Source organism: Lampris incognitus, chromosome 1, assembly GCF_029633865.1.
Source record: "Lampris incognitus isolate fLamInc1 chromosome 1, fLamInc1.hap2, whole genome shotgun sequence".
NCBI lineage: Eukaryota > Metazoa > Chordata > Actinopteri > Lampriformes > Lampridae > Lampris > Lampris incognitus.
In genome coordinates this window covers 96,113,277-96,135,539 of record NC_079211.1, presented here as the reverse complement: position 1 = coordinate 96,135,539, position 22,263 = coordinate 96,113,277, and the positions used below count along the sequence as shown (strand labels likewise).

Here is a 22,263-nt window from a genome sequence, read left to right as displayed (position 1 = left end):
GCTCCCCATCTTGGGTCATTTGCAATGGAGATGGCTCGCCCCGAACGGCTCCTTTAACACGTGTATATACACTCACCGGCCACTTTATTAGGCACACCTGTCCAACTGCTCGTTAACGCAAATGTCTAATCAGCCAATCACATGGCAGCAACTCAATGCATTTAGGCATGTAGACATGGTCAAGACGATCTGCTGCAGTTCAAACCGAGCATCAGAATGGGGAAGAAAGGTGATTTAAGTGACTTTGAACGTGGCATGGTTGTTGGTGCCAGACGGGCTGGTCTGAGTATTTCAGAAACTGCTGATCTGCTGGGATTTTCACGCACAACCATCTCTAGGGTTTACAGAGAATGGTCCGAAAAAGAGAAAATATCCAGTGAGCGGCAGTTCTGTGGGCGAAAATGCCTTGTTGATGCCAGAGGTCAGAGGAGAATGGCCAGACTGGTTCGAGCTGATAGAAAGGCAACAGTAACTCAAATAACCACTCATTACAACCGAGGTATGCAGAAGAGCATCTCTGAACGCACAACACGTCGAACCTTGAGGCAGATGGGCTACAGCAGCAGAAGACCACACCGGGTGCCACTCCTGTCAGCTAAGAACAGGAAACTGAGGCTACAATTCGCACAGGCTCACCAAAATTGGACAATAGAAGATTGGAAAAACGTTGCCTGGTCTGATGAGTCTCGATTTCTGCTGCGACATTCGGATGGTAGGGTCAGAATTTGGCGTCAACAACATGAAAGCATGGATCCATCCTGCCTTGTATCAACGGTTCAGGCTGGTGGTGTAATGGTGTGGGGGATATCTTCTTGGCACACTTTGGGCCCCTTAGTACCAATTGAGCATCGTGTCAACGCCACAGCCTACCTGAGTATTGTTACTGACCATGTCCACCTCTTCATGACCACAGTGTTCCCATCTTCTGATGGCTACTTCCAGCAGGATAACGCGCCATGTCATAAAGCTCGAATCATCTCAGACTGGTTTCTTGAACATGACAATGAGTTCACTGTACTCAAATGGCCTCCACAGTCACCAGATCTCAATCCAATAGAGCACCTTTGGGATGTGGTGGACCGGGAGATTCGCATCATGGATGTGCAGCCGACAAATCTGCAGCAACTGCGTGATGCTATCATGTCAATATGGACCAGACTCTCTGAGGAATGTTTCCAGTACCTTGTTGAATCTATGCCACGAAGGATTAAGGCAATTCTGAAGGCAAAAGGGGGTCCAACCCGGTACTAGCAAGGTGTACCTAATAAAGTGGCCAGTGAGTGTGTGTGTGTGTGTGTGTGTGTGTGTATATATATATATATACACTACCGTTCAAAAGTTTGGGATCACATTGAAATGTCCATATTTTTGAAGGATAGCACTGTACTGTTCAATGAAGATAACTTTAAACTAGTCTTAACTTTAAAGAAATACACTCTATACATTGCTAATGTGGTAAATGACTATTCTAGCTGCAAATGTCTGGTTTTTGGTGCAATATCTACATAGGTGTATAGAGGCCCATTTCAAGCAACTATCACTCCAGTGTTCTAATGGTACAATGTGTTTGCTCATTGGCTCAGAAGGCTAATTGATGATTAGAAAACCCTTGTGCAGTCATGTTCACACATCTGAAAACAGTTTAGCTCGTTACAGAAGCTACAAAACTGACCTTCCTTTGAGCAGATTGAGTTTCTGGAGCATCACATTTGTGGGGTCAATTAAACGCTCAAAATGGCCAGAAAAAGAGAACTTTCATCTGAAACTCGACAGTCTATTCTTGTTCTTAGAAATGAAGGCTATTCCATGCGAGAAATTGCTAAGAAATTGAAGATTTCCTACACCGGTGTGTACTACTCCCTTCAGAGGACAGCACAAACAGGCTCTAACCAGAGTAGAAAAAGAAGTGGGAGGCCGCGTTGCACAACTGAGCAAGAAGATAAGTACATTAGAGTCTCTAGTTTGAGAAACAGACGCCTCACAGGTCCCCAACTGGCATCTTCATTAAATAGTACCCGCAAAACACCAGTGTCAACATCTACAGTGAAGAGGCGGCTGCGGGATTCTGGGCTTCAGGGCAGAGTGGCAAAGAAAAAGCCATATCTGAGACTGACCAATAAAAGAAAAAGATTAAGATGGGCAAAAGAACACGGACATTGGACAGAGGAAGACTGGAAAAAAGTGTTGTGGACGGATGAATCCAAGTTTGAGGTGTTTGGATCACAAAGAAGAACGTTTGTGAGACGCAGAACAAATGAAAAGATGCTGGAAGAATGCCTGACGCCATCTGTTAAGCATGGTGGAGGTAATGTGATGGTCTGGGGTTGCTTTGGTGCTGGGAAGGTGGGAGATTTGTACAGGGTAAAAGGGATTCTGAATAAGGAAGGCTATCACTCCATTTTGCAACGCCATGCCATACCCAGTGGACAGCGCTTGATTGGAGCCAATTTCATCCTACAACAGGACAATGACCCTAAACACACCTCCAAATTGTGCAAGAACTATTTAGAGCAGAAGCAGGCAGCTGGTATTCTATCGGTAATGGAGTGGCCAGCGCAGTCACCAGATCTGAACCCCATTGAGCTGTTGTGGGAGCAGCTTGACCGTATGGTACGCAAGAAGTGCCCATCCAACCAATCCAACTTGTGGGAGCTGCTTCTGGAAGCGTGGGGTGCAATTTCTCCAGATTACCTCAACAAATTAACAGCTAGAATGCCAAAGGTCTGCAATGCTGTAATTGCTGCAAATGGAGGATTCTTTGACGAAAGCAAAGTTTGATGTAAAAAAAATCTTATTTCAAATACAAATCATTATTTCTAACCTTGTCAATGTCTTGACTCTATTTTCTATTCATTTCACAACATATGGTGGTGAATAAGTGTGACTTTTCATGGAAAACACAAAATTGTTTGGCTGATCCCAAACTTTTGAACGGTAGTGTATATATATATATATATATATATATATATATATATATATATATATCCGCGTGTTGGACCGGTTCGCTTTGAAGGACGCTGCGCGCTCATATTCATCCATTCATCCGTCCATTCACGCTGCTGCTCGTAAGCCCGTGGTGCAGCTGGGCCGTTTCCTACCCATTCTGATGCTGATCTCCTCGTTAGGGCGCTTGCGTAAACCTCCTGTTCTCCCCGACACCTGCGGCGGGGGGGGGGGGGAGCGGAGCCCCTTATAACCACGGCCATTTTCATGGCCACGCCACCCGCGGGCATCCAGAGGTGACAAACTAAACCAAACCGCAGGGGGAGGGGGGTCCGGGATACTTTGAATATCGAACACAGGAAACCCGGGATGGCGACCAGAGTTCTCCTGCTCGGAGGTGTGCAGGTGAAGTCGGTTGATGCGGCGGGCCTGGCAGTGTTGCGTTTGGGAAGAAAACCCCTGCGCGCACATGGCACCATGATGGGAGTGTTACTGTCCTCTGTCGGGGACTTGAAACGCACTTATTACAACTTTTTTGGGGGGGGGCTCAAAGTTAACACTATAGCCTCTGTAAGGTGTAGGTTTTGAATGAAAAGCCCCCCCACCACCACCACCACCCCAGCCTGTGTGCTTGTCTGTTGTGGCTCCCCACGGTGAGGGGCCACTCTGATAGGTCCTGAGGGCGAATGGGACTGGCCTGCAGGGCAGCGTGCGGCTTTAAAGCCATATAAAAAGCTCCGGGCTCCCAGCACCACGGCAAACAACCCGTCCAACCAGGAGCGGAGAAGAACCAAGCCAGCGTACGCGCCGTTACGCACGAACACGGGCGTATTTACGCACAGCCAAGCGTCGCCGCCGCCGGGTTTTTCAACGCTCCCCACACGTGGCCATGACTCTCTCCGGCGGATCTGAGTCTGCACAGCCCGCCGCCTTGCCTCTGGAGGAGGACGAAGTCGACGTAGTCGGAGAAGACGAGCCTGCCCGGCGGGGTCGCCGCGCCCGGCTGTGCACCACGGACCCGGGCTCCTCGGCCGAGTCCGGGGTGGAGTTAGACTGCTTCGAGTTGGACTCGTCCGGCGAGAGCGAGGTCGGCTTCTGCGCAGACGCGGCGCTCCCCGGCAGAGCGCCGGGCGGCTGGGTGAAGCCGCCCTACTCCTACATTGCCCTGATCACCATGGCCATCCTGCAGAGCCCGCCGAAGAAGCTGACGCTGAGCGGCATCTGCGATTTCATCAGCAACAAGTTCCCTTACTACCGAGAGAAGTTCCCCGCTTGGCAGAACTCCATCAGGCACAACCTGTCACTCAACGACTGCTTCGTCAAGATACCGAGGGAGCCCGGAAACCCGGGCAAGGGAAACTACTGGTCCCTCGACCCCGCCTCGGAGGACATGTTCGACAACGGCAGTTTCCTCCGGCGCAGGAAGCGGTTTAAGAGGCACCAGCCGGAGACCGGCAAAGACGGGCTGGTGTTTTACCCGAACTTCAGCTATTGCGCGCCTTACGCGCACCAGTGCTGCGTCCGGGGCCAAGCGAGCAGCCCCCCGATCCACTACATGCCCCTCCGGGAGAGGACTGCGCTTCCTACTTCCCCTTACCGCCCGGCCCGTCCGAGTTCGAACTGTCACGCGAAGGTCGGCGCGCAGCGTTGCCTAGCAACCCCCGCGGAGCCCAAGCCCGTGCGCGGCGCGCAGGCCACGTGTTCGTTTAGCATCGACAGCATCATGAGCAGGCCGCCTCTGTCCCCATCGCACAGCTCGGGTGCTCGGCACGTCCTCCTTCGACCAGTCGCTTGCGGCCATCTGCTGGCGGGCCCTCCTGCCACTTCGCCTGCGAGTCTTCTCCAGTCCCGGAGGACTCCGTTCTGTCCGCCTACGACGATGAGTAACGCTGCCCCCTCACTAACGGAGCGACTCCAACTGTCGTGTTCTCGCTGTTAAAGCGTTTGGCGACGAAACTTTACGCTTTACGGCGCGCGCGCGCACGATAACGCTTTCCATTGGCTGTGCATTCCTACGTTGCATGTTATTTATATGCATTGACGTCCAAAGTGATTCCTGACGTGAGCGTTGTAAATAAGAGGGGCGATAGTCTAATTACAGTGTTTCTCAACCCAGTCCTCAAGGACCCCCTATCCTGCATATTTTCTTTGCAACCCTGAATTAGGTACCTGTTTGTAGTTATTCAACCAATCAGCAATGAATTTTGTCAGACGTTGCACACCTTGCATAATTAAGCGCTGCGAGATGATTGGTCGAGTAAGTACAAGCAGGGCTACCTATGCAGGGTTACATGAGAATCTGCAGGATAGGAGGGTCCTTGAGGACTGGGTTGAGAAACATTGGTCTAATATATATTTTTGTCAAAGTCAAGTTGAACACCACGTCTGCTGAGTGCACGTTGTGATGATTCTACCAGCAAAAATAAATGGCTCGAGACATTCTGACGAAGCTCCTTTTTTTTCTGATATAAGCTGATTTCAATCCAATTGCCTGACACAGCACGCTGTGTTGATTCGTATGCAAATGTTTTGGAGGTGACTCGTCGGTCTCGTGTTTTACTTCGGGTCACGATTTGGTAAACGTCAGCTCATGCATATTCTGTCTTAGGAACATGTAAGTCATCCAATGTGTGGTTGTCTTGCACTTGTCCTATAATATAGGAATATTATAGGACTATGCATCACTTTCTTGTCTTGCTTATTAAGTCGCATTTTCCCAACAAAGGAAACGCAACCCCACCTTCCCAAGAGGCAACCCAATAATCTACACCATAGGTAGGTATTACCGGAAAGTAAAACTCGCCTGACGGCTCTGAAGTCTTCGGGCCTTGTACAGCAAAACTTGATGATTACTGAGAATGACATTGTATTGTAGACTAGAAGAAGCCCGCTACAATGTAGCGGTTTGGTTCTCCACCCGTCTAGATCTCCCTCCTCTTCATCCTGCCAGCTGACCGCCTGCCTCCAAACAACCCCCCCACTCCAACTCCCTCCCCCCAAATGCTCAGAATCATCTGAAACGCAGAGAAAAGTGGTTTTTAGCCATTTTTAGATAAATGCATATTTTGCATATTTATGCATAATCATGCATAATTTTAATTATCTGGGATTTCCCCCTTACTCTCTGAGACAATACCTACCACCTCCAAAAAGAATTAGGATCATAAGTGCTTCAGTTTTCGGGTCCCGCTATCTACACTAATACCACACACACACACACACACTAACACCACACACACACACACACACACACACACACATTACGAAAATATGGGAGTTGATTGTATATTCTTTCTGCCCTCTCACATGGTGTTGGATAATACGGATGCCAGCTGGGGCTTTCACAGGCCCGACTCGATCCCTACAGCAATGGACACGAATATTGAAGGCTGGTTTAGAGGGGAGCTTCATAACAAGTTGAAATGTGTGGTAATGGGCTATACAAATAAAACCGACCACTATTATTTCCATAAACTGTGTAACGTTTGCTGCCTAATGCGCTCTGGGGGGGGGGGGGGGGGGGGGTTTCCGCGTATAAAGCCTGCCGCTGTGAAATGAATTTTCCCAGCTTCCGTTCCCCGGAGATACCGCGAGGTGTCGCTGTTAGCCAAGTTTTGAAGGTACAGGCGAAGCGCTGGCTAGCGCGTGCCCTTCACTCCGCGCGCTGAAACGCAGCGTCCGTCCTTTGGTTTTGTTTGTTTTTAATGAATCCACTCATCCATTTTAGCTCATTTAAAATCATTACCATCTTCATTAACAAAGTTTGCTGTTTTTTTGGGGGGGGGGAGAGATGGAGGAATTCAAACCTAGGCAAAGCGTTTGCGTTCAGATATCGTTTGGCGTGCCATGGCCCACGCTGATGGGACGTTAAATTATAGTCTCTCACCCCCTCCCCCTCCCTCCCCCCCTCAAAACAGGTGCGTAAAACTAACTGTTGACGGCACGGCTGTATAAGCAGGGGTCGATTTGAGGGGGGAGGGGGGTGGTGGTGGTGGTGGTGCAGGGCGATGACCCCCCCACCCCCCCCCACCCCACACACACCCACACTCCGTTAAACAAATTCATAAAAAAACACTACCATCCCCCCCTTTCCGTCCCCTTTGGGCGAATGGTGCCGCGTGGCGTCGTACCTGCAATCAAGGAAGGTTATAACCCTGTTATAAATCTCTCCAGTTTGACATGTAGCGCGCGCGTGTATGCCGTGCATATGCTTACTAGAAAAAAACAAATTTTTTTTTTACTCTTTTCTCTCCTAGCTGTCAAATGAGTTTTAAACGGTCACTCTTCCACGGCTAAGAACACGCTTGCCCCCCCCCCCCCCCCCCGTGGCTCCGAGTTAAAAAGGGGATCGTGACCGCGTCCCCGCCGCCCTCCCCTTTGGCCGTGTTTTACAAATGGGCCACTGTGTATAACGGGCGACTGTGACAAGACACAAGGAGTGTCCGGTTGCGGGCGACGAGCGCCCGACACAATTCCCGCCGCGCGCTCCGGGGGGCGGGGTTATTTTTAGCGCTTGGCACAGCTGACTTGTCCGGTACTCTAAGGCCCAGTGGTTCTGAACCTTTTTGGGGTCCTGGACCCCCTGCGTATTTTTGATCTACCCTGAGGACCCCTCCACCTGATCTTGGGGGAGGGGGGTTGCAATTTGATAGAAACAGTAGAGACTGCATTTTAAATTGCATTACAGCATTTATTCACTCTTTGGGGCAAAAATAAGAGCTTTCAGTTGTAACTTAGATATAGTTAACAAAACAATTCTTATGCAGTAACTTTCAGATATATGTAACAACACAGAATATGTATTCAGTAACTTTCAGATATATGTAACAAAACAGAATATGTATTCAGTAACTTTCAGATATATGTAACAAAACAGAATATGTATTCAGTAACTTTCAGATATATGTAACAAAACAGAATATGTATGCAGTAACTTTCAGATATATGTAACAAAACAGAATATGTATTCAGTAACTTTCAGATATATGTAACAAAACAGAATATGTATTCAGTAACTTTCAGATATATGTAACAAAACAGAATTTTTATGCAGTAACTTTTAACGATGCAAACGGGAGCGAGATCTCTTATTAAAATACAATAAATTACACTTGTGAAACAGATGTAATTAGAGAAAAAAGTCCTGTTACCCTTTATAGTTTAGGTACATAAAGGTCTCAGTCACATTTGAGTAAAATAATTCCTATTTCTATAAATGTCATAGGATCTTTTTTTTTAAAAGATATTTTATTTTCACGGACCCCTTGCAATTACACCACGGACCACTAGGGGTCCGCGGACCCCCGGTTGAGAAACACTGCTCTAGTAGACCTCCCTGAGATCTTCTCTCCCCCCCCCCCCCCCCACCAGCAGGCGGTTGTCCTTGCGGAGCGTCGGGCTTATTAGGGGGAAGAGGGGAGGCGACATGCGGCAGAGCGGAGTTTGCTCACTTGCTGGCGCGCGACTCAGCTTTTCTTGCGGCGGCTGAACTCACGCAAGTAACCACCGGCGTCGCGGGGCTAAAATTCACTCCAGTGGACCAGTAAACCCCTACCCACCACCACCCAAAAACAGGTCTCTTATCATATCCGGCTCGTTGCACCGTGGGGTTGTGTATTGGAACGCTGTCACTTGGGCAGAGGCTGCTGAGTTGAGCCGCGCTTCCGGAGAGTGAGGCGCATCGTCTGAGGCGCATCCTAGGCGGACGGACGAGGTCCAGTTTGGGCCCGCGCGCCAGCTCCCCCGCTCGGTTCAGGCCAGATAAGCCTACGTTCGGCTCGCGGGACTTGAGGGACCCTCGCTTACAGACTCGCCGAGATCAGTTGTCACCGGAGTCTCGTTCGGGTTCGGCGCAGGATGGAGACCAGCCCCATCCCGGTGGTGACGGTCCAGACGACCCCCTTCGATGACCAGCGGCCCGGCACCAATGGACTGCGGAGGAAGACCTCGGTGTTTGAGGGGAAGAAGAACTACCTGCACAACTACATCCAGAGTGTGTTGTCGTCCATCGACCTGCGGGACCGGCAGGGCTGCACCATGGTGGTGGGCAGCGACGGACGGTATTTCAGCCGAGCCGCCACCGAAATCATAGTCCAGATGGCAGCTGCCAACGGGGTAAGGCAAGGGGGGGCGGGGGGAGGCGGCATGTTCCACTAATTGTTGTTAATATACCGGTATAGCCCGCAAAGTTGCAATCTACAGATAGGTGAGAACGCACGGCTGTGTGGTCAACCTATTAAAATGGCTCTTATACAAGATGGCCTTTGACCTAGAAATACTGTAGTGGAAGGACCACCCGATAATGTCTGGAAAGCTTCATATGGTAGTGACTTGTGAGCTTTTTTTGGTCCCTGACTGCTGCTTGGTTTCCACTGAACGCACTTCAAACGCATTGGACCTTTATTTCTGGGTACGAGTCCAATTAACCCCCCCCCCCACACACACACACACATCTATGTGATGATGATGATGATGATGAGGCGGTCATGCATTATCCCTCCTCGTTTTGTTTTGACTCGTATCATTTCAACTTGACCACCCACCTAAGCTACTTCGCCCGAATGTGAAACTTCATTCAAGACTGGATGAGAGGAATACGCATTAAGCAGCCGAGAACTGGTCGCCGATCAAAGCCTATCACGGCTCTTAGAGGCCACACAAGAGAGAGGCAGCAGAGGGAATGAGAGAAGGGGGGGGGAGGGCTGCTCTCAGATCTTTCTGATGAGTTTGGACGAGCTCCAAAGGAAAATCTGAAGAGAATATAATTTGTTTTTCAGATCAGTCCTTCTTTTTTCTTTCTGCTGGCCCAGCCAAATGTGCTCTTGCTGTCTGCCTTATCGGCACTTCCATCCATCCTGCTCCACTTTCCTGCCCACGCATGCCACCCCCCCCGCCTCCTCCAGGCCAGACTAGCGGCTTCGGGGATCCCCTGTCATGTGGCATCAAAACAATACGTAGCATGAGTATCAGCGCTCACACATAAGCTGTTTGACATATCTTGTCCTTTTGAAGTTGGTACAGGAATAACATCCAGTGTCTTCCAGCTATATTCGATATGTTACTTCGTTACAAAGTGTCTTCCAGCTATATTCGATATGTTACTTCGTTACAAAGTGTCTTCCAGCTATATTCGATATTTTACTTCGTTACAAAGTAACCGATTGGAAATGTATAGTTGTTACTCCGTCGGTCTCTCTTTTTTCCCGTTCTCGTTCTCGTTCTCATTCTCTCTCTCTCTCCCCTCTCTCCTCCCCTCTCTCTCTCCTCCCCTCTCTCTCTCTCCCCCCCTCTCCCCCCCCTCTCTCCGAACAAGCTGAATGATAGGGATACGGTGAGGTCAAGAGACTGAATTTCTCTCCAGTGAGGACACTTTTTATTTAGAATCGCTGAAACGTAAGGGGCTGAATTATAAGACGCCAATGCCATTACCGCTTTATAAGTAGCAAAACACACAGCTCTAAATCAAGAGGACTCCCATGGTCCATTAGTATTAAGATAACACACTAAGATAAGAGCTCCGTGGTCTTGCTTTTTTTTTTTTTAAAAAGGCCGCCCATTAGTCACCCGCGGAATGATGACGCGCTCAAAACATTTTTCAACTCAAGGCCTTGGCAGACTTGTCCAGTTTAGGTCCCAAAGAACACCTAACGTCATCGCTGAGACTATTTTTAAACTTCACTTTCACGTAGACGCTTCGCCCGACACGTTGCCAGCGGGCCGTTAGAAAATGCCCAGCACAACTACACTGTAGAGTAGACAGCAAAACTTTCCCCTCAAAAGAAATGCTTAGCTCCGTGGACGTAAACAGCACATACATACATACATACATACACTCACTGGCCACTTTATTAGGTACACCTTGCTAGTACCGGGTTGGACCCCCTTTTGCCTTCAGAACTGCCTTAATCCTTCGTGGCATAGATTCAACAAGGTACTGGAAACATTCCTCAGAGAGTTTTGTCCATATTGACATGATAGCATCACGCAGTTGCTGCAGATTTGTCGGCTGCACATCCATGATGCGAATCTCCCGGTCCACCACATCCTAAAGGTGCTCTATTGGATTGAGATCTGGTGACTGTGGAGGCCATTTGAGTACAGTGAACTCATTGTCATGTTCAAGAAACCAGTCTGAGATGATTCGAGCTTTATGACATGGCGCGTTATCCTGCTGGAAGTAGCCATCAGAAGATGGGAACACTGTGGTCATGAAGAGGTGGACATGGTCAGTAACAATACTCAGGTAGGCTGTGGCGTTGACACGATGCTCAATTGGTACTAAGGGGCCCAAAGTGTGCCAAGAAGATATCCCCCACACCATTACACCACCAGCCTGAACCGTTGATACAAGGCAGGATGGATCCATGCTTTCATGTTGTTGACGCCAAATTCTGACCCTACCATCCGAATGTCGCAGCAGAAATCGAGACTCATCAGACCAGGCAACGTTTTTCCAATCTTCTATTGTCCAATTTTGGTGAGCCTGTGCGAATTGTAGCCTCAGTTTCCTGTTCTTAGCTGACAGGAGTGGCACCCGGTGTGGTCTTCTGCTGCTGTAGCCCATCTGCCTCAAGGTTCGACGTGTTGTGCGTTCAGAGATGCTCTTCTGCATACCTCGGTTGTAATGAGTGGTTATTTGAGTTACTGTTGCCTTTCTATCAGCTCGAACCAGTCTGGCCATTCTCCTCTGACCTCTGGCATCAACAAGGCATTTTCGCCCACAGAACTGCCGCTCACTGGATATTTTCTCTTTTTCGGACCATTCTCTGTAAACCCTAGAGATGGTTGTGCGTGAAAATCCCAGCAGATCAGCAGTTTCTGAAATACTCAGACCAGCCCGTCTGGCACCAACAACCATGCCACGTTCAAAGTCACTTAAATCACCTTTCTTCCCCATTCTGATGCTCGGTTTGAACTGCAGCAGATCGTCTTGACCATGTCTACATGCCTAAATGCATTGAGTTGCTGCCATGTGATTGGCTGATTAGACATTTGCGTTAACGAGCAGTTGGACAGGTGTGCCTAATAAAGTGGCCGGTGAGTGTACGTGGAGTATAAAAAAAAAGTTTTATCTCCATTTACTTAGAATCTCGACAGTTAGGCTATAATCTCTGCTGGACGCTCAAGAGACGAGTGTGTCTCAACGTTGGACTTACATGAACTGAAGTACTCAAATAACTCATTGTCATAAGGAATTGCAAGAACTCGTGCTTGTCAAGCGTGGATCTGGTTTATTTTCTTTGGTTAATACGTTCGGAGACGTCCCTATCAACGGCGTCTCACCATCAGGAGCTGGTTGGGCCTCATACCACCAGATGTCGCCAGTATACGACATGATCATCCAGCCATCCGTCCATTATCCAAGCCGCTTATCTTGCTCTCAGGGTCGCGAGGATGCTGGAGCCTCTCCCAGCAGTCATTGGGCGGCAGAGGGGGCGACACCAATAATTCATCAATAATTCAGTTGCCCTGGTCACACAAACACTGAGAACCACATAACATAACCATAACCACGACAATTAAAGCATGAACACAATATCACTAAAATAACGATTTCAACTTGGAACATTAACAGTCCCATGAGCCCTTGCGCTCCCCCAGTGCAGAAATGTCGATAGTTAGAGTGACCGCCTCCACCGGTTGCTACATAGCCCCCATCTGAGGGGTTAGTTGTCCTCGGCGACCCCATCACCCAACACATAGTACCTGAAATGACTAGGGTGCTGTCGACAGGCCGCCTGGGGCTGACAGGAAGCGCAACTGGAGGAGAGGCACACTGATCGGCTCATTGGGTGCTACTGTCGCCCCCCTCCCCAACAACAGGTGGAGTAGGATAGCGGTATGGGGAGAGTCTGTCCTTGTGCATCATGATTAAGTGCCCCCCGGCCGGGCAGGCATGCCTGATACATCACCTCAGACAGCTGGCCCATGACCTCATCAGGCCCCTGACAGTGGCTTTGAAGCTTGCAAATGGGACAACACACTCATACCTTGTCCCCTTGCACGAATGCCTGCCTAAGGCATGGTGTGTCATAGTTCCTCTTCTGCCGTACACCGGAGTCGTCTTGGGCCCGGCGGGTGTAGTCATGGACCACCTGCAGGCAATCCCTCAGTCTTCGGAAGTAGTCCCATTTCTTCCCCCCGGCAATCTCAGGCTCGGGCAGGGTATTGAACACCAAGTCCAGCGGTATCTGGAGCTCCCGCCCAAACATGAGGGTAGCAGGTGTACATTGGCTGGACTCCTGGACAGCAATCCTGTAGGACCACTGGACCAGGGGCAGGTGGCAGTCCTAATCCCGCTTGTGTTGGCTGGTGAAGATGGCAAGCTGGGTGGCTAGGGTGCGGTTGAACCGCTCCACCAGCCCATTGGTTTGAGGATGGAGCAGTATCATCCTCGTCTTGTTCCCCCCCAGCTGCCAGCAGACCTCACTGAAGACTGGGACTTGAAATTCCACTCCTGGTCACTGTGGAGCTTGGCGGGAACTCCCAAGTGGGTGAAGCTCTCATCCACCAGCCTCTCTGCTGTTATGGTGGCGCTCTGATCCGGCACCACATATGCCTCTGGCCACTTTGTGAAGTAGTCCATAACCACAAGGAGATAGCGGTTGCTGGAGTCAGTGAAAGGAAAGGCCCAAGTATGTCCACCTCTACTCGCTCCATTGGGGCCCCCACCAAGTACTGGTGCAGTGGGGTGTGGGAGCACTGGGGTGGTCCCTTCCGGGCAGTGCAGTAGTCGCAGCAGTGCAGGTGTAGCTCCACATCTCATCAACAGCCAGGCCAGTAGAACCACCCCCTGAGGCGGTGGAGGGTCTTGGTGTTCCCGTAGTACCCCACCCCCAATGAGCCATGGGCCATCTCGAGACCCTGGGCCAGAGCACATTGGACACCAACAGCTGCAGGCAGTCGTTTCCTCCTCTGATCGCTTACCACCTCTGGTACACCAACCCATTCTGGAGCTTGAAGTTTCCCAGTGAGAGTGGTGGGCCTTTACCTCAGGCCCCAGCACTGGGGAATGCCTGCTGCCTGCCGCTACTGACCGCCCCCTAGCGACCGGGAGAGATGCATAGAACACCAGCCAAGCTGTGCAAGTACAACGGGATGACACGGCTAGAGCTGTACCTCTTGCAAGTCCAATTAGCAGCATGGCACAGTGGATGGAGCAATGAAGAAGCTGCCATCCACCTGGCTCTGGCAGTGGAGAGAAAGGCTTTGAAGGTGCTCCTCAATCTAGCCCCAGCGGAGCAGTGGGACCTCCAGGCCCTGTCCATAGTGCTGGAGAGGGGATTCGGGCAACGAACCTTCATTGAGCAGAGCAGGGAGCAGCTAGCCAGCCGCCAGCACCAAGAGGGAGAGAGTCTGGGCACCTTTGCCGCAGATGTGCAGCTGCACGCGTGACATGGTTATCCTCAGTTTAATGCAGCTGCACAAGAGGAGCTGGCCCTCCACGCTTTCCTGCAGGGGCTCATGCCAGTGCAGTTGCACCAGCATATCCACCTTGCCATGCCCCAATCCCTTAGCGAGGCTTTCTGTGAAGCTGAACAGGCTGAGGTGATACTCTCGACACAACTTACCCAGCAGAAGACCCCCATTCACCAACCGCACGTCAGTTTGGCTGACTATGATGAAGAGCAGGGGGTAGAAGAGGTCTACCGAGTTCAAGTTCCACTACAGCAGTCTCGGTGATGGCCTCCAACATCCAGGCGAAGTCCACCCTAGCTGACTGACCACTGTTACTGGTGTGATGAGCTTGATCTCATAGCCCGCGACTGCCCAGCACTAGCACCAAAAGCCAGAGTCACCCATTCGGCGGGGAAATGATGGCAGTGCAGCCTAGTGAGGGGACTGCCACTCCAGTCTCCAGCCCACCTTCAAGGCTGATGCAAGCCGGTTGGCCGCCTAGGTCACACCAAAGGACTGTATCTGGACTACCAACTCGACAATCGCCCCTGCCTGGCCCTGGTAGACATGGGGTCTACCATTTCCCTGGTGCAGCCTGGCATCCTCCCAGGCACCGCCGGCCCACTCTTGGTGGCATGATCACGAACCAACCGCCAGCTGATGACAGTGACAGGAGAAAAGGCTGGCATGAGAGGGAAGATGTCACTGTGAGTCCAGGCTGGAGACAGCTGGTGCACGAGTTCTGGCTCGCCAACATCCAAGACCTGTGCATCATTGGCCTGGACCTGCTGACCTGCTGAGGAGCCCGTGTTAATGTGCCAGGGGCAACCATCACCCTCGGCACGAAGACCTTGCAAAAGAAAAGGTTAGCCAGGGTTTCCCCTACCATTATAAAGCTTAGGTGCAGCACCCAAAGGCATCACCTAAGCCAAATGAATGTAAAATCAATCAGTGTGGATAGCATCAAAACTAACTAAACGACTTTCCCACCAGATCTAATGGTTGTAGTTGGTCCCCAATGGACTTCTTTAACAAGTTTTGTTTTTAAAGGGACAGTTCACCTCAAAATCAAAAGTTTTTTTTTTCCTCTTACCTGTGCTATTTATCCATCTCTATTGTTTTGGTGTGAGTTTGTGAGTTAACGACTGTTAGAGATATCAGCCATTGAGATGTCTGCCTTCTCACGAATAAAATGGAACTGGATGACCCTCAGCTTGTGCTGCACAAAGTGGCAAAACAATTTTTTTTAATGTCTTTCCAGAAATCATGACCAAGTTGCTCAAGATAATCCACAGACCTTGTTATGAGCAGGTTCATGTAGGGACTATTTTCTTAGACCGAACTACACGAAACTACACACGTCAAGTTCTGTGGATTATCTTGAGTAACTGGGTCATGATTTCTGGAAAGAGACATTGCTATTGAGTTTTACAAAAACATTTTTTGCACTTTGAGCAACAGAAGCCAAGTGCCATCAAGTTCCATTGTATTTGAGAGGAGGCATACATATGGGTGATATCTCCAAAACTCGGCAACTCACACCAAAATGATCCAGATGGATAAATAGCTCTACAGCTAAGAGGAAAAAAGCGGGTATTTTTTTATTTTGGGGTGAACTGTCCCTTTAAGCTTTTTGGATGTTGTTTATCTGCTCTAGCTTTTCCAACTATTTGTACACATATTAAATAATGGTCCAAACTGATGTAAAATTGCATTGTTTTTAATTGAAAAACATAAAATTTTCTTGGGGGAGAACCCCCAAATCCCCCGCCAAACATGTACACCTAAGTCTTACACCAACCTAGGGAAAACGCTGAAATTTTAAGCAATTTCAATGCTCATGAATATGGGGTGGCATCACATGTTCGTGGATATACAGCACAGACAACAGTACCACCGCTGAAATTTTTTTAGGGGGAACGTTGACCCCAAAACTTCAGCAGATGCCTTAAGTTATTTTTCTCTAAATTGTTTGTATGTCTGTAAAGTGTCTTTGTGACAAACACTTTGCTAAAGTGCTATAGAAATAAAATGTAATTGGACTGAAAAGAATGATAGCATTTTGCCTGGCACTGTCTTTATATCATTGCCTCTGGAAATTTCATTAACAGAAATTTTTATTATTGTAATCCAGACATTCTGTGGTATTCATTCATGGAGATATGAGATATGAAATCACATACTTGGTTTTGGGTGATTCATTGAAGTATATCAAATTTACAATGACTAGAATTTGCAAAATCTACTTTAAAATTTTTACTTTACATGATGTATACAATATCAACCCATAATGATCTGAGTTCAAAGAGTTTATGTCTGATCTTTGAATATTGTGTTTTCACTTTTTTGGTTTCAAAAATGTTTCCTCAAAGTTTGAATGCTTTATGTAGCTTTTGTTGTCAATAACAAGTAATTAAATGAAGGATAATTTTGCCATGTTGAAAACGGTGTGATCGCCATACAGGTAGATGCCTTTTACAGTCAGATTGATAGATGGCAGTGTTAAGCTCAAGATGCAAAATCTTATTACTACTTTAAACTTGTTTACAATAAACTATATCTGCAATAATGTGTAACATTTCACGTACTCCAAAATGGCTGAGAGGGTTATTGCATTGTGACATCATCCACAATAGCTCGCTGGAAAAAAGAAAAACGATGGAGGTGCATTCCCCGTGCCAATCCCGGACAATATGACCCCCTGTGGTCATATGTCCTCCCACCGACCCCGTATTGGCACGCCCACCGGAAGCGCTATTCCTCTTTCCATCTCCAACTAAATGAGATCGGTCGATGGCTGTTTCTCTCTCGCTGGGACTAAGAGGAAAACTGCAAATACGCAAGTAATCTAGTGATATACTGGTATATTAGATACTAACTTATAGTTAGCTTAGCTTTTATCGCCAAGATGTTTGTTAATCCGGTCGATGTGGCCGGATTCTACGCTTGGTGCAGGTGTGTTAAACCGGCGACGCTCCAATGGGACCCCCATCCGGACTGTGTCTCCCATATCCCGCATGTTCACTACACGGGCTACTTGAGGGATGTAGACCGTAATGAGATCGACTGCAATTTCTGTAAAACCATCAGAGGATCGGGGCGCCAAAGGTGGGCTGCCCTGTACCGTCAAAGATGGGGACTTGCAGATCCCTTCGCACCTGCTAACGAGGCGGCTAGCATGGTGCTACCTAGCTATAGCCATGGGGCGGAGGCTAGCAACATCCCTCCGATGCTTCCTAGCTACAGTCACGGGACGGCGGCTAGCATTAGCATCCCTCCGGAGCCAGAGGCTATCCCACCATCCGGGATAGTTAGAGAGGACTGGATCAATGAGATCCTATCTCTCCCTGGTGAATCCGTGGCATGTTATTCGGCGGGTGCGGAACCCGAGGATTCACTGCCTGAGGAAGTAGACGATCAGGGCGTGGAAGACGACCAGCCAAGTTCGTCTCAACCAAACAAAGATGGCGACGCCATGCAACGTGGGTCCGAAACATTCCTCGCCAGTTTCCGCGATCTGTTCGCGCGAGCGGTCAAGTCTGCCGACATCGTTACCGAGCCGGGCAATCCTCAAGATCCGGTGGTAGCCGATTTTCCACGAATGGCAGAGAGGGTCAGGGACTCCACTCTACCACCTTATCCTCACATCGAACGAGCGTTTAAGCGGGCGGAGGCGGATCCGCTACTTAAATCGTCCTCAAAGTTCAGTCAGAAGGGGGTTGACGTCTTAGCAGTCGAGGTTAGGAACCTCAACTACAAAGACTGGAAAATTCCGCAACCAGAGAGGGACATTTTATCGTTCAACCCTAACACCAAGGTGGGGTCTCGCGATACTCCCAAACACCCTTCGCAGTGGGGCCAACAGGTGGATCGTTACGCGTGTGATGCATGGCACGCCAGTACACGCGCAGCTGGACTCGTCTCAACGGCTGGGATGATAACGGCGTACATGCGCAAGCTCTGCAGCCTATCAAACGTCGAGCAAAGCAAAGCCGCCATCGCTACAGCAGGTATCGACGGGGCCGAGTTCGGTGACGTAGTGGCCAGCGAAGCAGGTTGTGAGTACATCTTGGAAATGGAACGCATAGCTGACTCCCTGGGATCGCTGCTGTATTCCATCGCTCTAGAGTGCGGTTCTAGCGCAGCTGCCTCCACCCTTTCGCGCAGACGTCTCTGGCTAGAGACAGCCGGGGTAAAAAAGGAATTCTGCAAGGAGTGGATGGCCCACTCCTGCGCAGGGAACCAGGGCCTGTTTGGAACGACCCCGGACATTATCAGCAAATACAAGGCCGAGCGCGAAACCTTGCACAAGGAGCTTCTCCCGATGATGAAGAACCCGCCTACCCCTAAGCCCGCGGTGGGCACAGGGCAGGGGGACAAGCCTGCGCGCAAGCAGAAATAGAGAGAGACTTATCCAAAAAGAGGTGGTAAAGTGGGGCGCGGGCGTGGACAGGGCTCACGTCCAAACTCCCAGTCTTCCACAGATCCAGCGGCCAAGCCGGACAGCACAGACACTTCCAAGAAGGGAGCTGCCAAGTGACGTGTTTCGGCAGGATGTTACGACCCATACCAACAGACTGATTCCAGAGCCGTCTCCGGCGATATAGACGCTTGTTCAGGGGACACAGCGTACGCAGGGCTAAACACTGCGCCTTTTATTTTGGTTTCTGATGCACAGTCTACTTGTTCTATTCCAAAGGTTGTGAATGTGAATAAAAGTTTTTATGTTGGTGATGATGGTGATTGCGTTTTAAAAGGTTTGAAACGCAAGTCTGATTGTCTGTCTGAATCTTTAGGTAAAGATGATTATAACAATGTAATAACATCCCTGCTGGAAATATTGGATAATAATGACATGAGCGCAAATGAGCCCCTGGGAGGGGACTATGATGCGACAATGTTTAGTCTCTCTGATGGGTCAAATGGTAATTTGGAAAGGTTCAAAACGCCAATTCCCCCATCTGGGTCTCCTTTACAAGGACGAAGCCCCCCCATGGATGCAGGGCATGGCGGGCGGGGCTTCCCCAGACCCTTTACGCGCAACTTACGCGCGCTACCGGAACAGCAAGGTACAGGAGGCAACGAGACCTCTGTCACGCATGTTACACAGGTGGAAGGAATTGGTCCCGTCGGCTTCTGTTTTGGATCAGATAGCCCACGGACACCAAATCCTTTTCGAGAACGGTATTGTATCCCCGTACTTGGGAATAGTGCATACGGAACCGGGGTCGGTGGCCGAAGCACAAATCCTAGACAACAAACTCACAGAGTTACTCTCGAAAGGGGCAATCACGGTGGTTCCTCCCCTAGAAAGAGAAGACGGGTTTTACAGCCGTTACTTTCTGGTCCCGAAGAAGGATGGGGGCATGCGCCCAATCCTAGATTTGAAACCCTTCAACAAGTATGTAGAGAAGGTCAGTTTCAAAATGCTACGCACACCGGTTCTGCTGTCAATGGTAACACAGTCCGATTGGCTAACTTCGGTCGACCTAAAAGATGCTTTCTATCATTGTCCGATTGCGGAAAGACACAGAAAGTATCTTCGGTTCTGTTACCGGGGTCAGTGTTACCAGTACACATGGCTCCCGATATCGCCTCTCTCCTCTGACATTCACAAGGTGTGTGAAAGCAGCGCTCGGAGTGTTGATGCGCAAAGGTATGCGCTTGGCATGGTTCCTAGACGACCTGTTGGTGTTGGCCCGGTCGCCGGAACAAGCAATACTCCATACTCAGGAGTTGATGGAATTCATGGAGTACATGGGTTTCACTATCAACATAAAGAAGAGCGCGCCATGGCCTTCGTGCCAGGCAACGTATCTGGGTCTGAGTTTGGATACGGTATCCATGCGCGCAACCCTTACGCAAGAGAGATGGCATTCCACCAGGACCACGTTAGCACATTTCGTCCCGGGGACATATGTCACTTATCGGATGATCAGGAGGCTGCTGGGCCTTCTGGCATCGGCTCACCAAGTTGTTCCTTTAGGTCTGTTGTTCATGAGGAGACTGCAATTGTGGTTCGCAGTTCACTTCTTGAAATACGGCAACGAACGCCGGTACAACAACCATCTTATCCTGGTCCCGCGCGTGGTAGTGCAGGACCTAGACCACTGGAACAGAGCCTGCGTGGACATGTCTGGGGTCCCTATGGGCCCCAGGGGACCCGAGGTAACGATTTATACGGATGCGTCCCTCTCGGGTTGGGGGCCCATCCTTGGCTACAAAACAGCGCGAGGAGTGTGGCCGTCTGGGGAGAAGGTCCACATCAACGCGCGCGAGACGGAGACGATTTGGCTGGCTATCCAGCATTTCGCTCAGGATCTCGTAGGCCGTCACATACTGATAATGACAGACAGCATGACGGCCAAGGCCTACATCAACCGCCAAGGCGGTATGAAGTCCAAGCGTTGCAGAGAGTTGGCCATGCAAATTTGGATTTGGGTCAACAGCAACGCGCTATCAATCAGGGCGCTTCATGTTCCTGGGAAGGACAACGAAGCAGCGGACATCCTCTCGAGAGGCGGCCCGCATGCGGACAATTGGAGCCTCAACCCAGCCATAGTGGCTATGATCTGGGAGAGGTTCGGGGTAGCTCAAGTGGATCTGTTCGCATCGAAACTCAATTACAAGTGCCCTCGTTGGTACTCGATGCTCCCGTCCGACCTAGCGCCGTTGGGGGTCAACGCGCTTGGACTAGATCCATGGCCCGAGGAGATGCTTTACGCATTCCCCCCGCGCAGGTGCCTCCTAGACCTGGTGGTCAAGTTCGAGCGCACAGGGGGTCGGTTAGTTCTCGTGGCCCCGTACGAACCGAGCACCCCGTGGTTTCCGCGAATAGTGCCCTGGATAGTAGGCGAGCGGTTCGACGTCCCGGAGTGGGCGGACGCGCTCACGCAAGCAGGAGGGCTGCTACGGGAGGGCCCCTGGATAGGAGGCTCCCGATTAGCGGCGTGGATGCTTACAAAGCCAGGCTCTTAGCTATGGGACTTAGTGCGCAAGTGATTCGTGTCATCTTAGCGGCGCGTAAAGACTCCACGTATTCCAGGTACCAGGGGTACTGGAATCGATTTGACCAATTTTGCGCTGAACGCGACATGGACCCTTTGTCAGTAGGGATTGGCCCTATACTGACTTTTGTGGAGGTCTGTAGGAGTGATAGACTATGGTCTTTCTCCTCGGTCAAAGTTGCAGTTGCCCACTGGGGACTGGGGTTCGCGCCCCGGTCTCGTCAGATCCGACTATGGCCGGACTCGGTGAAGCAGCAATCATTGGCAACGCTGTCTTCGGGAGGGGGCGGAGTCGGCTTGTGTTCGTCATGTGAATGCGTCTCTGTGTGTGTCGGAAAAACAGTGGTTCGGCTTGGATTCGCCTTGTCACGAAAGTGGGGAGGCGCTTTCCTTCGAGACTGCCGGCCGGAGAGATGCAGTTGGCGAACGCATGCAATACGAGGGTGGGTGTTTGAATTAAAATAGGGATCAATTGGCCACTAAATTGGGAGAAAAAAGGGAAAAATCAGAAAAAAAATTAAAAAAAAAAAAAAAAAGTCTGTGTATCGGCTCTCACGTTCTTCCGGGGGGAAGATCGAGGGTAGCACGGTTTTCACGCACCCGCTCATGACGCAGTACCTGTTGGGTGCTAAGAAGCTCTCAGCTAAGGAGCTTACGAGAGCTGAAACTTGGGATGCTTCCCTTGTTCTGCGCGCACTAGAGAAAGATCCCTTTGAACCCATGTCTACGGCAGACATGCGTTATGTCTCGGCTAAGCTGGCTGTGCTCTAGGCACTTACCACCGCAGCGAGGGGTTGTGAGCTCACTGCACTCACCATCAAGGGGATGGTGTTTTCTGGTGATCTCATGGTCACGCTCTTTACAGACCCCAGCTTCGTGCCCAAAACTGTGTCTGTCCTGACGAGTAGGGCCCCGG

The 22,263-nt window shown here is 50.1% G+C and overlaps 2 protein-coding genes across 2 annotated transcripts in view; both read left to right on the top strand.

Moving 5' to 3' along the window:
• The first annotated feature begins 3,832 nt into the window (after positions 1 to 3,832).
• On the top strand, positions 3,833 to 4,882 carry foxd5 (forkhead box D5). Its single transcript, XM_056293988.1, has one exon. It carries the CDS (start codon positions 3,833 to 3,835, stop codon positions 4,880 to 4,882), a length of 1,050 nt encoding a protein of 349 aa, XP_056149963.1.
• Positions 4,883 to 8,370: 3,488 nt separating this feature from the next.
• Positions 8,371 to 22,263, top strand: part of pgm5 (phosphoglucomutase 5) — a 69,882-nt gene continuing 55,989 nt past the window's right edge. The window contains exon 1 of the mRNA XM_056280679.1: positions 8,371 to 9,057. Coding sequence (XP_056136654.1) covers positions 8,800 to 9,057 — 258 coding nt within the window. The 5' untranslated portion in view covers positions 8,371 to 8,799. The remainder of the gene's footprint in view (positions 9,058 to 22,263) is intronic.

Coding starts and splice junctions, on each gene's coding strand:
- foxd5 (XM_056293988.1), top strand. CDS start 3,833: ATGACTCTCTCCGGCGGATCTGAGTCTGCACAGCCCGCCGCCTTGCCT.